At 35.5% G+C, this 15,645-nt stretch overlaps 1 protein-coding gene across 1 annotated transcript; it reads left to right on the top strand.

Moving 5' to 3' along the window:
• Nucleotides 1-15,129, top strand: LOC126973727 (uncharacterized). Its single transcript, XM_050821062.1, has 5 exons — nucleotides 1-219; nucleotides 5,949-6,085; nucleotides 8,419-8,575; nucleotides 9,866-10,139; nucleotides 13,197-15,129. The coding sequence occupies exons 1-5, from the start codon at nucleotides 57-59 to the stop codon at nucleotides 13,354-13,356; spliced, it is 891 nt and encodes a 296-aa protein (XP_050677019.1). The 5' UTR covers nucleotides 1-56; the 3' UTR covers nucleotides 13,357-15,129.
• Nucleotides 15,130-15,645: the final 516 nt, after the last annotated feature.

Here is a 15,645-nt window from a genome sequence, read left to right as displayed (position 1 = left end):
ATGAACTTGAAAAAATTGTTACCAAGTTGCCCTTACCTGTGATTAGCAAATATCTAATGATAGAAACGGGCATTGAGTGGCGTTACATTTCACAGGCGGTGAGAAAGGCCAAGATGCCGATGGTGCCAGGAAGCATTGCGAAAATTCTCTGCAAGTTCGTTTCAAAAAATCTGACACCTGAAGAATTGGCAGAAACTGTGTCTAAGTTTAGATTAATTTGTAAGTACTGAGAACTATACCAAATCTTAACAACACACTTCTCTTTTAATATTCTACACACCAATTACACGTCATGTTATTAAGAATAACCAATTACGAATTCGCAACCCTCCACTGTAACCATTTTTCAAGTTTATTCAATAGTGTACATAGAAGGCACCACCATCTTCTGGCAGTGACCTCCAATCATGTACCAACCTCTTCCTGAGAAGTGATGGGCAACCAGTTTGTTAGTGGAAGCTTGAATTAAACATAAGTTCTGTCAACTGTATGGTTCTATTCTATTTTGCGTACAGTGGCTTCACTTATTGTAGACTACCAATCTTTGTGTATGTCTCTTAAGTTTATCAAACTAAGTTTTATTTTCTTACAATATCTGATACAAATCATATACATGCAGTTAGACTATAAAGGACATACACAGATTTAATTACTTAAATTATTAAATATAAGTATGTAATGATATTTCAAACTTATACTTACTTGTTTTAACCTCCATTCTGAAAAACTCTGATCGCGCATGGTATGCCTCAGACCGCATGCATTTTGGCATGTGCACAGCGTTCTGTCAATGTGTTTTATTGATTGCTTATAATTAGGATGATATTAGAGAATGTATCTGAAAGCCATTGAAACTAGCGATAAGAGCATGCGAAATAAACCATTTTATAAACAAAATAAAGGTCAGATCTTGGTGAGGGACTAGTGTACTGCACTCTCGGTTTTGGTGTATCTGATAAATGTTGCGCCCGGGGGCTCTGCCAATTTTGGAAGGTTAATTGTACATAATTCCAGAAAAACATTCTTAACCACAATCAGCTCGAATTATCGGGGACACAGTGCTCTGTGAACGGCTGGATCACTTGGCGTTGCGTAGAGACATCGCTTCATTGTGTGTCTTCTACAGCATTTATCACGGGGAGTGTTCCGAAGAGCTGTTTAGCCGAATTCCACCTTCGCATGACACACCACAAGTTAGGATATCATCCTCACCATCTGGATGTATGGCAGTCCTCCACAGTGCGGTTTTCAAGGAGCTTTCTTCCACGTACTACAAAGCTGTGGAATGAGCTTCCTTGTGTGGTGTTTCCGGGACGATACGACACTGGTACCTTCAAAAAAAGCGCGTACACCTTCCTTAAAGGCCGGCAACGCTCCTGTGATTCCTCTGGTGTTGCAAGAGATTGTGTGTGGCGGTGATCACTTAACAACAGGTGACCCATACCCTCGTTTGTCCTCCTATTCCATTAAAAAAAAAAAACAATCATGTTGAAACTGAGTTAAAAACACAAAACTGGTTACATGATTCATATTAATGGACTGACAAAAAATGGCAGCCCTATTGTCACTCTTTAAATCACATCATGTATTAGTTGCCCAACCCACATGTATGGAATACACTAATAATTATTAAACTTTAAACACGAATTCCTTAAAATGTGATGTTTGTGGGTTGGAACGCTTTTCAGGAATTATGTTCAATTGTAACTTGTCTTTATCTATCCTGTTATGTCTTCAATGGTAAAACATAGTAACAGTACTTGTATTTTTCCTGTTGCGAGATGAATGAGATGTGACATAGAGTAGTTTTTTCAATGTTTTTGTTTCGAATTTTTTCATACATTATTAAAAGTAATAATTTACTTTCATACAATTAATACTGAAAAATGTAGTTATCACTGAGCAATTAAATATGACTACTATTTTATTTTACATATGTATAGCATGTTATGTGTTTTTCTGCCAAAACTTTGATGAATTCCGACTTGATTTTCCCTTGCCAGAATTCTTCTTTGGAGCAGAATGTGAACGTTTATGTTATGTAACTTCAACTTTTAATATGCTACTGGTTACAATGCCTATTTTTAAGCATGATTAATTTTACATTTTTAAAAATATTAAATAAATTTAATATTACTGTAACTTAAATATATACTTATGTTTTAATTACAAATTAGGCTGTATTGATATTCATCTTGGAACATTCACTTGTCAATTAAGTTAATTCTCAACACTTTCCTGGATTTGTAAGCAGAGGTCATCAATTTACATTTTTTTTTTTTTTTTTTATGGAATAGGAGGACAAACGAGCGTACGGGTCACCTGGTGTTAAGTGATCACCGCCGCCCACATTCTCTTGCAACACCAGAGGAATCATAAGAGCGTTGCCGGCCTTTAAGGAAGGTGTACGCGCTTTTTTTGAAGGTACCCATGTCGTATTGTCCCGGAAACACCGCACAAGGAAGCTCATTCCATAGCTTTGGAGTACGAGGGAGAAAGCTCCTTGAAAACCGCACTGTAGAGGACCGCCACACATCCAGATGGTGGGGATGTAATCCTAACTTGTGGCGTGTCGTGCGAAGGTGGAATTCGGCGGCAGGAATCAGGTTAAACAGATTATGTGTGTTAAAAAATACCTATATGATAATCGACACGGATATGAGGTTGAATGTGGCGACACAACTAAAAATAAAATAATAAATCAAAACCTCTTATATTTAATGCTAAAGTAACAAGAGCACTTCATATTAAATATTTTCAAAAATCTTGAGAATCCCGGTCTTATTTATTCTATCAGAAAACTAAAGTCATTGCCCTAACCTAGGTCCAATGGCGTAAAGCCGGCATCAGATAAATAAGAAAGTCAAAGAAATAAGGCGGGGCCTCTCACACCTTTGTATGACACTGTCGTTTGACAAATGCCACCAATCCCATAAATTAAATTAATACATGAATGAAATGGGTGTGTGGGCGGGGAAAAATTAAAATGGCCCAAGGCTATGGTATTGAAACTTATAATTGGGTACATTAATAATCTTTTTTTTTTTTCACTTTTTTTTAATGTGCTTATTTCCTGAAAATCAATATTAATTATTTTGTCTCACTACTTGAAATATGCCTCAAGATAGTACAGGGTTATTTGTATTATGTTGACCTTTTCCAAACCCTATATCAACATTGATTCTGTAAATTTGTACAGTCGGTTCACAGTAGTCCAACCTGTCTCATGACCTAGCCGTAATGTGTTATTTAATAAGCCGATAGCTAACAAGGCAACTTAGGTAAACATATTATCATTGTCCTGTGTGCCAGCAGTTTTCCTAATAGACATAGTGGCAAATGCTAAATTTCAATGCTGATTTGCCCTGTGTGTATCATAATATGTGGGCTACAGTATTCCAAAACTAGTATGACTTAGGTAACTCCAATCTGTGAGCTCTATCCTCAAATGCCTTAAGTTGCAGAATATTGCAGCTGATGGTAATTGATATGCTTATCCCATTACAATGCAGTGCCGCTCAGAATTCTTGAAAAAACCCAAAAATTCTGAGTGGCACTACAATTGCGCTCGTCACCTTTAGATATAAGATGTTAAGTCTCAATTGCCCTCTAATTCCACATTCTATGGTGTCCTTCAGTCCGAAACACAGTAATTTTTATACATAAATGCTTCACGGCAGAAATAGGCGCTGTTGTGGTACACATAAACTAGCCGGCATGTAACAAGTAGATCATTAATATTATACTTTAGCTCCCATGAGCTTTGTAACTCATATGTCTACTGAACCACAACCAATAAATGCGAATTAAGTAAATTTCAATATATATTTTCAATTTACAAGTTTTAAATTAATTAATCTCTAATTGTAAATTATTGTAAAAATAATTTAATGATCTTTAATTACATGTTATTTAACTAACTTATGCAGTATAATAATATTGTCATTGGTTTATTTAATACCACATTCATAAAAAAATATTGTAATAAAGACTATTAATATATACTTTTAATATATAACTATCAAATTAACTCTGAAATATTTTTTCCGTCATGATCATCAGCCCGAAGACGTCCACTGCTGGAGAATGGTCTCCCCCTAAGATTTCCATGACTATCGGTCCTGCGCTGCCCTCATCCAACGTATTCCAGCATCTTGACCAGATCGTCGGTCCGTCTTGTGGGGGGCCTACCAACACTGTGTCTTCCGGTACGTGGTCGCCATTCGAGGACTTTACTGCTCCAACGTCCATCTGTCCGTCGCACTATGTGCTCTGCCAACTGCCACTTCGGTTTCGCAATCATATGGACTATGTCGGCAACTTTGGTTCTCCTGCGTATCTCCTCATTTCTGATTAGATGTCGCAGGGAAACTCCGAGCATAGTCCTCTCCAATGCCCTGTGAGCGACCATGAGCTTTCTCAAAAAGCCCATAGTTAGCGACCACGTCTGCGTACCGTAAGCCATCACTGGCAATACACACTGGTTGAAAACCTTCGTCTTCAGACACTGTGGTATTTGGGACGAGAATCCGAGTTGGATTCGACGAGTGACCTCTTCCGCGAAAGCTGACCTGCCTAACTGGATTGTTTGTCCGAGGTAGACGTACTCGTCGATAATTTCGAGAGTATAGTTCCCAATTGTTATTGGAGTATGAGCGCCATGGACATTTGAAATGATCTTCGTCTTGTCCATGTTCATTTTGAGAAGTCCTTGGGAAGCTGTATTGAGGCCATCGAGCATATGCCTTAAGTCTTCCATGGTCTCTGCCATGATTACGATATCCTTTTATCCGCTTTTTTCACCTAATTGTGGTTTAGGACTTTGTTCTAATTTTTTGAACACTTTTAGTTAATTTTATTGTTGATAATTATTAACTACAGTTGCAATAACCACGTAAGAAACTATGAATAGTTTAGACAATGCGGAACTAGTTTAGAATTAAGTCGTAAGTTCAAGATAACTGCTCCAGCTAAATTCATGAAAATGTTCAAGGTATCAAAAAAATAAAAATTGGGAGCCTATGGCTTCTAAATATTATTAAAACTTCCAAGAACATTGGCTAATAAAATGAGCCAAATTCAAATTTCAGCTTTGGACGTCAACTTCTCGGCCAGTCTGTGTAATTTAAATTTTCATTACAGTGACAGCATCGCAAGATAGAACATGGCACGTGATAATCTTAAACGAACCAATCTCGGGTAATCCTGTAAATATGTTGTCCGATGTATTAACATCTAGGATCAGGAAGATTTTGAGGAGTATTGAATCAAAAAAAAGTTTAAACGCTCAGGTTAGTAGTTTCAACCGGCGATTTGATTCCTAATGTATTATTTTGTATTTCATGAACCCGTTGGTTTGGAGAGGTTTGCAAGGTATTGTATAGTTTCGGAAGGTGTTAAAGATAAAGATAGCCTTTATTTCTTGATATTAGTTATGTAGTAACATGCAATTTTTTTTTATTTCCTCTATTTTTAACAATATATCGTCGGGTGAAAGGAAAAACTCATTATCTCCATAAATCACTTATTTTACAAAGTTTTGTGTAGCAAAAGTAACTAATTGAATAATTTCCATTTGTATCGGCAGCTAAAATTCATCTTGGTATTTAATTAGTTTTACCTGGCAACATTTTCATGACATCGTAGATACCAAATTTGACGTTAGTGTGTCAGTGATTGAACGATTGAACTGTCAGTGTCAGATTTGTTGTATTCGCGCTATTGTGATATATCGCTAATGAGGGTATAAACAATAATATTAAGGTAAGCGCTAATTAATTATATAAATATAAGTCTTTTCTTCTATACAAGCCTATGCAAGCTGTCTGGATATCAACTGAGCTGTGCATAAATTTATTTATATTTTGTGTGGTGCTTTTTTCAATGTAAAAGGGATCATAGGAAATTGGTGGAATATGATTATGAAACTGATGAAGATTTTTCTGCAGATTCAGATGACGATAACAAATTTCAACCACCTCCGTTGAGTGACTCATCTGATATTACTGATTTAGCTGATTATGAAATTGAATCAAAGGAGAAAAAATTAACAAGAAAGCGGGAGCGCAACCCACATAACTGGAAAGTTAACATAACTAAATCTAAAAGATCTCAATGTGTACCCTATACAAATAAAAAGAAAGTATGTCGAGCAAAAGCTCCCAAAGCTATTGACTGTTCAGATTGTAAATACAAATGCACATCAAATTTTAGTGAGAATGATTGGATTTGTAAAGCTTACTGGGGATTCGGTGATTACACAAGGCAATAAGATTATATTTTAAAATTTGTGCAGTTTAATCCACCAAAACGTCGCAGAGTTTCTGGGAACAGTGAGAAGGCTCGCAGTGTATCAAAGGCTTATAACTTAAAAAATAAGAAAAGTACGTTTAGGGTATGTGCCAAGTTCGTTCAGGCCACTCTGTGTATGTCAAATGGCCCAATAAACTCAGCAGTAAAAAATATTAGCTCTGTTGGATGCTTCTTAGGTGAAGACAAGCGAGGAAAAAAAATGTCCTGGCAACAAGACAAGTGACACGGACAAGATTTTGGTGAAGGAGCACACTGAGAGATTTCCGGTAATGGAAGCTCACTATGTACGCAAATCTTCTAGAAAGTTATATTTAGAAAGTAACTTGTCGATTTCCAAAATGTACAGTTTGTACATAGATGATGTTTGTACTAAAAATAAAAAACCAGTGAGTGTAAAAACTGACCGTCGCATATTCTGTAATGAATACAATTATTCATTCTTCAAGCCTAAGAAGGACCTTTGTGGCACATGTTCAAAACACAAGAAAAACTTATTTTGTGATTTTATATACACTATATACTATAATAAAAGCAATTTTACATTCAATGTTGTTTCACTAAGTACCATCACTGTTAATATCCTTGGCAGGAAAATCTCACTAAGTACTTTTTTATGTATATCTCTTGAATAATACAATTATAATAAAGAAATAATATATTGTTTTATATTATGGTTAGAACTGTAATAATTAAATAGCCTTCGAAAGGGATTTTTCCTCAAATGAAATTTTAACATGAAATACATTATTAAATTACTAATTACTCCATTGTCCATGCGTGTCACTTAGTGATTTTTTCTTATCACCCGACGATATCTAGCTTGTCCACTGACAAAGGCCTCCTCTAGGATCTTCCAGTGCTCTCTCTGCCGCGCTTCTCTACTCCAAACTGGTCCAGCAACCTTCTTTATGTCATCTTCTCAACTTAGTATCTGCCTGCCTCTCTTTCTTTTAGCATCTCTCGGGTACCAATGGGTTCGTTTCTGTGACCATTTGTTTGTGCCTCTGATCATATGACCTATCCATTTCCACTTAAGTTTTTTGAAATTTTTTGCTATGGGGATCACCTTTGTTTTTTCTCTTATGTCCGTTAGTCTTTCTCTGACCTTTAATTTTATGTCTCCTCTGCATGGTGTTTTGGCATACTTCCAGTTTTCTCATGTTTTTGCTTGTAAGGGTCCAGGTTTGGCATCCATAGGACATACATGATGTTATGCAGGTGCTTAAAATCTTGCCTTTTTCTAGTGCTGGAGTCTCCTTACTTTTCGTGATCTCCTTCAATGACCAGTAGCGTTTCCAAGAGTTACCAATCCTTTTATTGATCTTTTTATCCATTCGGTCCATTGGGAATATTGTCTGGCCTAGATATTCATATTCATCTACATAATCGGAAGCTGCTGTTGTAATATAAATGTCGACTTTCTGTATCATAAAGTTTAATAGTTGTTGATTGCTGCTGTACTTAAAAAGGAAAAAACTTGAGGTCAAAAGAGATTAATTATGTTACAATTGATATTCAGCTTAGGTTTATTATAAAATACAGTAATGTTTAGGTTTATTATGACAAGAAGCGGCGCAAGAAAATCTCCCAGAATTCTTTTTTTGTGCTCTTTTTTTAATAAAATATACAATATTGTACTGTCATTGTTATTGCTATGAAATAATTAAAATCTAGTCCCAGGCTGTCCGATCACTTAGATATTCAGCTGTGGAGTAGTACCTAAGATTTACAACAGAGCCGTTGTTCAATACACACACATTCAAATTTTATTTATATATAATGCCTGAACAGTGACTGGGACTTTATTATAGAAGTGTATACATTTACCCTTAAAGCTATTATGTATCTTATGAAGCCTACTAGAATTAGTTACAAGCAATCCATTATTTCTAGTGCCATAATAATAAAAATCACTATTAAGAGCAAAAAGGTGACGATTTTTGTGAACATATATTAAATTTTTCGTAAATGTACTGACAATGAACAGTCATAATAATTTTTCTTTGAGTGTCTGTCTATAACCAAGCAAATGTCTAATAATGAAAAATTGTGAGAATCTGGTGGCATTTTCTGCATTCATCATAGGCGTATTATAATAAGTTTCAGGTTGGAACAATGAAACTTGGTGATCTGATATACATCAGTGTGCAAATGAAATCCACCCTAAAAGACGGACCAGTGCTGTATATTGCAACACCGCCTGGTCAACCGGTTGCTCTGGTCAGCTCTGTGCGATCATGGCTTCTAAAACACTGTGTTAGAGGTGAATACATTTTTCCTAAATCAAATTCAATATTTATTATTGCAGGTCTTAATCTAATATATGAAATCCTCGTGTCACAATGTTCGTTCCCGTACTCCTCCGAAACGGCTTGACCGATTCTCATGAAATTTTGTGAGCACATTGAGTAGGTCTGAGAATCGGCCAACATCTATTTTTCATACCCCTAAAAGGGAATTTTTTTTGTTTTGAAATTTTTTGACTTTTTTTTTTAAAGTTTGATTATGAGTCAGCATTAAAAATAACATACAACTTCAAATTTTCACTCATCTACGATCAACAGTTACTTTTGTATCGCGATTTTAATATCGGAAATACAACGTTTGCTGGGTCAGCTAGTCTTGATATAAAAGAGTGGCAATGAGTTTCTTGCTACTTCTTCTCATTAGCTCAACCCAATTAGTGGTAGATTCAATATTTTTTGACATTCATAAGTGTCATTTCCGTGACCTACATGAATAAAGTGATTTTGATTTGATTTATCATATGCGACATCCTGTAAGGGCAGAGTCACATTATGTGGTATTGTACAAGTAATTATATAAAAAATACATTATTGGTTACTATTATCAGTCGAGCGTCAATCCCCGGTTTAGGAGGCACCTTTCCACACTATACCGGCTAGATTATGGTTACCACAATGGCGCCTTTTTCTGCCGTGTTGCAGTAATGTGTAAGCATTATTGTGTTTCGATCTGGCAAATGAAACTCACACTCAGAATTTTAGTATTTTCAAAAATCCTGAGCAGTACTGCATTGTAAAGGGCAGGGCGTATCAATTATTATCAGTTGAACGTCCTGCTCATCGCATCCCTTATTGTCATAATAAATAATGATAAACTCACATTCAGAATTATTGGTTTTTCTAGAATCCTGTGCAGTACTGCATTGTAATGGGCAGGGCGTATCAATTATTATCAGCTGAACGTCCTGCTCATCGCATCCCTTATTGTCATCCTACTAATATTATAAATGTGAAACTTTGTATGTCTGGATGTATGTTTGAACTTCTTTAACGCAAAATCTACTGAATAGACTTTGATGAAATTTTACAATAATATAGCTTACACACCAGAATAACAAATAGGCTATAATTTATAAAACTATAGTGTGAATTATACAGAGTATAAAAGAAATGTGATTGTTACTAATGAATACAACTAGCGCCATCTCTTATCAACTAGCAAGCAAAAGATCAATACAATTTATATGGCAAAACAAAGTTTGCCGGGTCAGTAATAAAAAATTATAAAAAAACTAAAATTTCCACAGGACTTGGTTACCAAACATTTGAAAATGCACTTCTTCATGGCAAGGACAAAGATTCCTTGTTGAGAGCTCACAATCCTATGGAGAACGAGGTCGCTGACCACCTAGCTGAGAGGCCAGAGTACAGGCCAATACCTTGTATCACCCGAGGTGGTATAGACTACACCGGAATGACCAATGATGAGGAGTATGTGAAACGGATTCTTGGGCCAAATCCACCGATATTGACTGAACTGTCCATTACCACGGAGAAAGACATTTATGATCCAACTGAAGGGTATTTATTTAAACTTAAATAATTTATTCAATTAGGCTTATAAGCACTTTTGAATCCACACTATAATTATTTCTTTTAAATTACTGAATATACCATATATTTGGAAAAAGTAGAGATCATGAGAAGAACATACAAGAAACTCAACAGCCACTCTTTTAAATCAATAGAGAATTTTACAATGGTTGTATTATTGAAAACAAATTTGTTTGTACAATCTCTTGCAACACCAGAGGAATCACAGGAGCGTTGCCGGCCTTTAAGGAAGACGTACGCGCTTTATAATATGTATATGTTTTTTGACGACCTGTATAGCTGAGTGGTTAGCGATCCTACCTACTAAGCTAGAGGTCCCGAGTTCGAATCTCGGTAGGTGGCACCACAAATTCACATTTAAATATTTTTGTTCAAAATAGGATTTATAATCACTTATTGAACGTCAAAATCTACCACCCATTCAAGAGAATGCCTCAGACCTGAGAAGAATGCGCGCAAGGAACTCAGCGGGCTTTTTTTTTTATATAAAATATGGATTACAATGTAATATCGTACAATAAACATTTATAATTAAAGAGCCTGAGGGTGTTCGCTTTAATCCCAGTCCGTGGTGTCATTAAGAAAATCGTTTATGCTATAATAACCTTTCCCACACAAACGTTTTTTAACAATTCTTTTAAATTTCGTAACACATTTGTTTTGTACATTTTCTGGGATCATATTGTAGAAGCATATACATCGCCCAACAAAAGACTTACTAACTCGACCCAACCGAGTAGTAGGCATAACAAGTTTATGTTTGTTCCTCGTGTTAACATTATGAATATCACAGTTTCTAGAAAATTCCTCAATGTGCTTATGAACATACAAAACATTATCAAAAATGTATTGAGAAGCAACAGTCAAAATGTTTATTTCTTTAAAATTTTCTCTTAATGATTCTTTAGGACCTAGGTTATAAATCGCGCGAAAAGCCCTCTTCTGCAGCACAAAGATAGTATTAATATCGGCCGCACAACTCGCCAATGTCACGTTTCGGTAGACCAACAAGCTTAGAGTGTGTCATTTGATCGGTGTAAACGAATTTACAAGTGATTATAGTAATGACCGGTGCCCAGAATCAAAACAGATTTATTTTATTATTATACCTGAAACAAATATACATGCTATTAGATTATAATGGACAAACACTGATAATATTACTTTATTGGCAACATATTTGTACTACAGAACAGGCAAAGGAGATTGGATAAATTGAGTTAGTGAAATTAGTACTATGACAGTACACAGCCAGTACATATATGAAAACCTCCTATACGCTCATAAACAGGGAGCGTACATAAACCGTTTCATCATAATGACGTATTTATATAAAAACACAGGATGTTTCAAAAAACGTAGTGACAGATAGTCTATCAACGTTTGATTCTAACATAATAGTTTCTGAAATATAAAAAATAAGTATTTACTGGGCTGGAAACAAAATGATTTATTGAACAATATGATATTAAGTACTATCTCTCAGTTTCGTCTTCTCCGTTGTCAACAAGTTGGAAATATAAAACGCAATAGCGGTGCAATTCAAAGCACACTAAAAGTCATAAAAGGCATTTATTTGCTCAAAATTGCTTCTTTTAGATTTCTTTTTGATGTCATTTCTAATAACTATGTACTAGATACTAATACCGCTTCGGAAACAAATGGTGCTCTGAGAGAGAAGGAGCGGCGCAAGAAACTCTTCCAGCATTCGTTTTTTACGCTTATTTCGATAAAAATATTCAATATTGTACAGTCATTTCTATCGCTGTAAAATAAACACAATCTAGTCCCAGGGTGTCCGATCATTTAGATATTCAGCAGTGGAGTAGTAGGATTTACGACAGAGCCATTTTTTTATAAAACATTTAAATTTATTTATAATTTATTAGATAATACCTGAACAGTGGCTGGGACTTTATTATACAAGTGTATACATTTACCCTTAAAGCTATTATGTATCTTATGAAACTATGCCATAAAATTTATCTTCACCATCTACATCGACTTCATCGTCCATTGAAAGACGTAATTCGTACCTATTATATTATGTATACATTGTATATCTATCTATATATATAAAAATGAATTGTTGTTCGTTGGTCCCGCTAAAACTCGAGAACGGCTGGACCGATTTGGCAAATTTTGGTCTTGAATTATTTGTGGAAGTCCAGAGAAGGTTTAAAAGGTGAATAATTAGGAAAATGCTGCTAAATTAAATAAAAACAACAAATTTGTTTTTCCTTTGATGTGTCCATACATAATTTCTATGAGAGAATTTATTGACGCACTGTTTGACAGTTCTGCTGTGAAACAATTTCATTACGACATATTTTACGAAGTAATTTTTGATGTTATGATTGACAAATTCATATAAAAACATTAATTTATTTATTATATACAGAACAATGTCTGTCGGGTCAGCTACTACTAGTATACTAGTACTACTACTACTAGTACTACTAGGCTCCGTAAAATTGCTAAATCTTTTAAAGTGGACTGTGTTATCTAATATATAAAATTCTCATGTCGCGGTGTTTGTAATTAAACTCCTTGGCTTGAGCGATTCGATGCATGAAATTCTGAGTGCATATTGGGTAGGTCTGAGAATCGGACATCTATTTTTCATCCCCCTAAATGTTAAGGGTGGTCCACGCCAATTTTTTTTATTATTTTTTTTTTGACATTTTTTTTGGTATAAATTTTGATGTATCGTAAAAAATAAATAAACATCTAAGGCCTATTATAAAAGTGAAAGATTATTTGAATGATAAAGATAGTTGCAATTAATGTTCTAAATTTTGTTAATGATTATTGTTATACTCATTTAAATGCTATTGTAACTTTTGTACTTCATCCTGACTTGCACTAAATAACTTATAAAGTTTATAACTATAACAGGTCGACCATGGTTAGTAGTTAAAGAGTGTAATTTTTATGACACATATGCTGAAGCCGATGCGTAACTTATTGGCCAATTTTGATTTTTTTTTGTCATTGATAATATTTTATTTTCGGTTTCAGGAGGACAAGGAGAATGAAGATGACATTTGAATTGAAGAGTAAAAATATTGCCAAAACTCTTCAGGAATGGGTTGCCAAAGGAGCTATTGCTCCCACCTCCGAACTATTTTATATATTTAATGAAATTAAGTCTAACAAAATAATGATTGATAATAATAACTAAATCTTAGATTAAGGAATCGTCTCCGCTGCGCTCCAACTAGATACCGTAGGGGTAGTCGCAAAGTGCGGCAACTAATACTACACCCAAGTGGCCGTACTCGAGCCAGTCTCGAACAGTGTGTGACGTTGACGTGCCACATGTTGTGGTAAATTTTGTTAATACTATAATGGCGGATTGCGTAGTAAAAATAATATTACAAGAAATAAGAAAGACACTGTGATCACATATCATCAGTAAGTGTTTTATATTTTATTAATTACAATGTAAAATAACACGAAGCGTATGTTACAAAATTTTAAAGACGCCATTCAGTATCAAGCATGCGGCAGGCGCGCGAGGCGATCCGTGCGGAAAGCGGGGGGAGATGTTTCCGCTTTTTTGTTTTGACTATATTCAACTCGCGCGAAAACTGCAGATACATTTCGATGTGTCGTTAAATTGTAATTTATTAAATCATCTCATTATTTTTTCTTGTATGACAATTTTGAAGCGAGCCATCATCGCTGTTTAATACTATACACACTTGACATACGAGGGCGGCACTGAAAATTTCGGGAATCAAGGAAGTGACACAACATTGCTATTTAAAAATGTATTTATTGCTCTTCGAAGTATTCTCCGCGAAATTTGACACATTTTTCCATACGATGGAACCAATCATTGAAGCAACCATTCCATTCGGAAGTTGGGTCTCCAAAATGGCCGTTTTGTAGGCGTCCACAGCTTCTTCAGGTGATGAAAATCTCTGACCACGCAATTTATTCTTTATTTTAGGGAAAGTATAGAAATCATTAGGGCTTAGGTCGGGGCTGTACGGCGGATGGTCTAATAATTCTATGTTTTCTTGCTCTAAAAACTCTTTTGTTCTGTGTGCGGTGTGAGAACTCGCATTGTCGTGATGATGCGGCGGTTGCAGTTCTCTTTACGGAGTTCAGAAACGACCTGTGGCAAACAAATGCTAGCATACCATTCTGCATTAACCGTTCTTTGTCCCTCAAGAGGAATAGTCGCAACATGGCCGGTTTAGGAGACAAACGTGGCCACCATTTTTTTTGCAACACTCCGTGAACAAACAATTTTTGTTGGCTTCAACTCATTTTCGAACACCCAAACTCGTGACTGGTTTTTTCTTTCGGGTTCGTACGCGTATATCCAGGATTCGTCACCTGATACGATTTTGTATACAGCATTTGAGGATCCTGCGTGAAATCTTTACAGAGTTCTGACGCACCAAGTATCGCGAGCCGCTTTTTGCTCTTCACAGAGCAAATGCGGTATCCATCAGGAAAACAACTTTTTTACACCTAATTGTTCATGCAAGATTATTCTCATGCCAATGTCTTAAGTTGCCTGAATTTCTTTGAAAAAACCTTGTGACAAGACCGAGAATCTTTTTTTAAATAACTAAAAATTTTATTCGATTTTTAAAACCAAGGAGAAATTAAAAAGATTTTAATATGACAGGAACAGTGGAAATATTCCATTCCCGATACTTTTAGTGCAGCCCTCGTATTATGTACACTTGTATCAAAGACTGTATGCGTAAGACGACTGTATCCAAAAACCATCAGTACAGATGATGTTTATGGTGTCATAAATTTCATAGAACAGAATGTATCGAGTGTTTGACACGAGTATATTTCATACCTATCTTCTATTCTATCTTCTTCGTTTCCTTTTATGTATGTCTGAATTGTCCATTTCTAATAACAGAAATTCTTTGTACTGCCAAAGACTGAGTGAAATTTAATAAAGCATTGAGATAACAATTATTGTATGTGGTTTCTATCAAACGTCCTTTATTGACAAATTATCTCAGAATCTGTGTGTATTTACCGGTGGGAGGCTCCTTTGCACAGGATGCTAGATTGTTGGTACCACAACGGCGCCTATTTCTGCCGTGAAGAAGTTATGTGTAAGCATTATTATGTTTCGGTGTGTTTTTATGAAAATAAAGAACGAGACGAGCAGGACGTTCAGCTGATGGTAATTGGTTCGCCCTACCCATTACAATGCAGTGCCGTTCAGGATTCTTGAAAAACCAAAAATTCTGAGCGGCACTAAAATTGGGCTCGTCACCTTGAGACGTAAGATGTTAAGTCTCATTTGCCCAGTAATTGCGATATGCACATTTGCGACTGCCTTTAAAATATAATCATAATTTAAGAATGAACACGCTAGTAATAAACGGGACATAAAAATTAATAAATACTTATATTTAATACCAACTTATATACTTATCGCCCATCCGATAATGGGGAAGGCACAGGTGTGGGCACCAGTGATTCC

Source organism: Leptidea sinapis, chromosome 2, assembly GCF_905404315.1.
Source record: "Leptidea sinapis chromosome 2, ilLepSina1.1, whole genome shotgun sequence".
NCBI classification, from domain to species: Eukaryota; Metazoa; Arthropoda; class Insecta; order Lepidoptera; family Pieridae; genus Leptidea; species Leptidea sinapis.
This window is presented reverse-complemented; position numbering and strand designations above follow the sequence as displayed.

Bases quoted from the DNA above. Each gene is read 5' to 3' on its own strand.
- LOC126973727 (XM_050821062.1), top strand. From the start codon at position 57: ATGATAGAAACGGGCATTGAGTGGCGTTACATTTCACAGGCGGTGAGA. The intron at 6,086-8,418 runs GTTAACATAACT...AATAAGTTTCAG, and splicing joins GCAACCCACATAACTGGAAA to GTTGGAACAATGAAACTTGG. The intron at 10,140-13,196 runs GTATTTATTTAA...CGGTTTCAGGAG, and splicing joins ATTTATGATCCAACTGAAGG to GACAAGGAGAATGAAGATGA.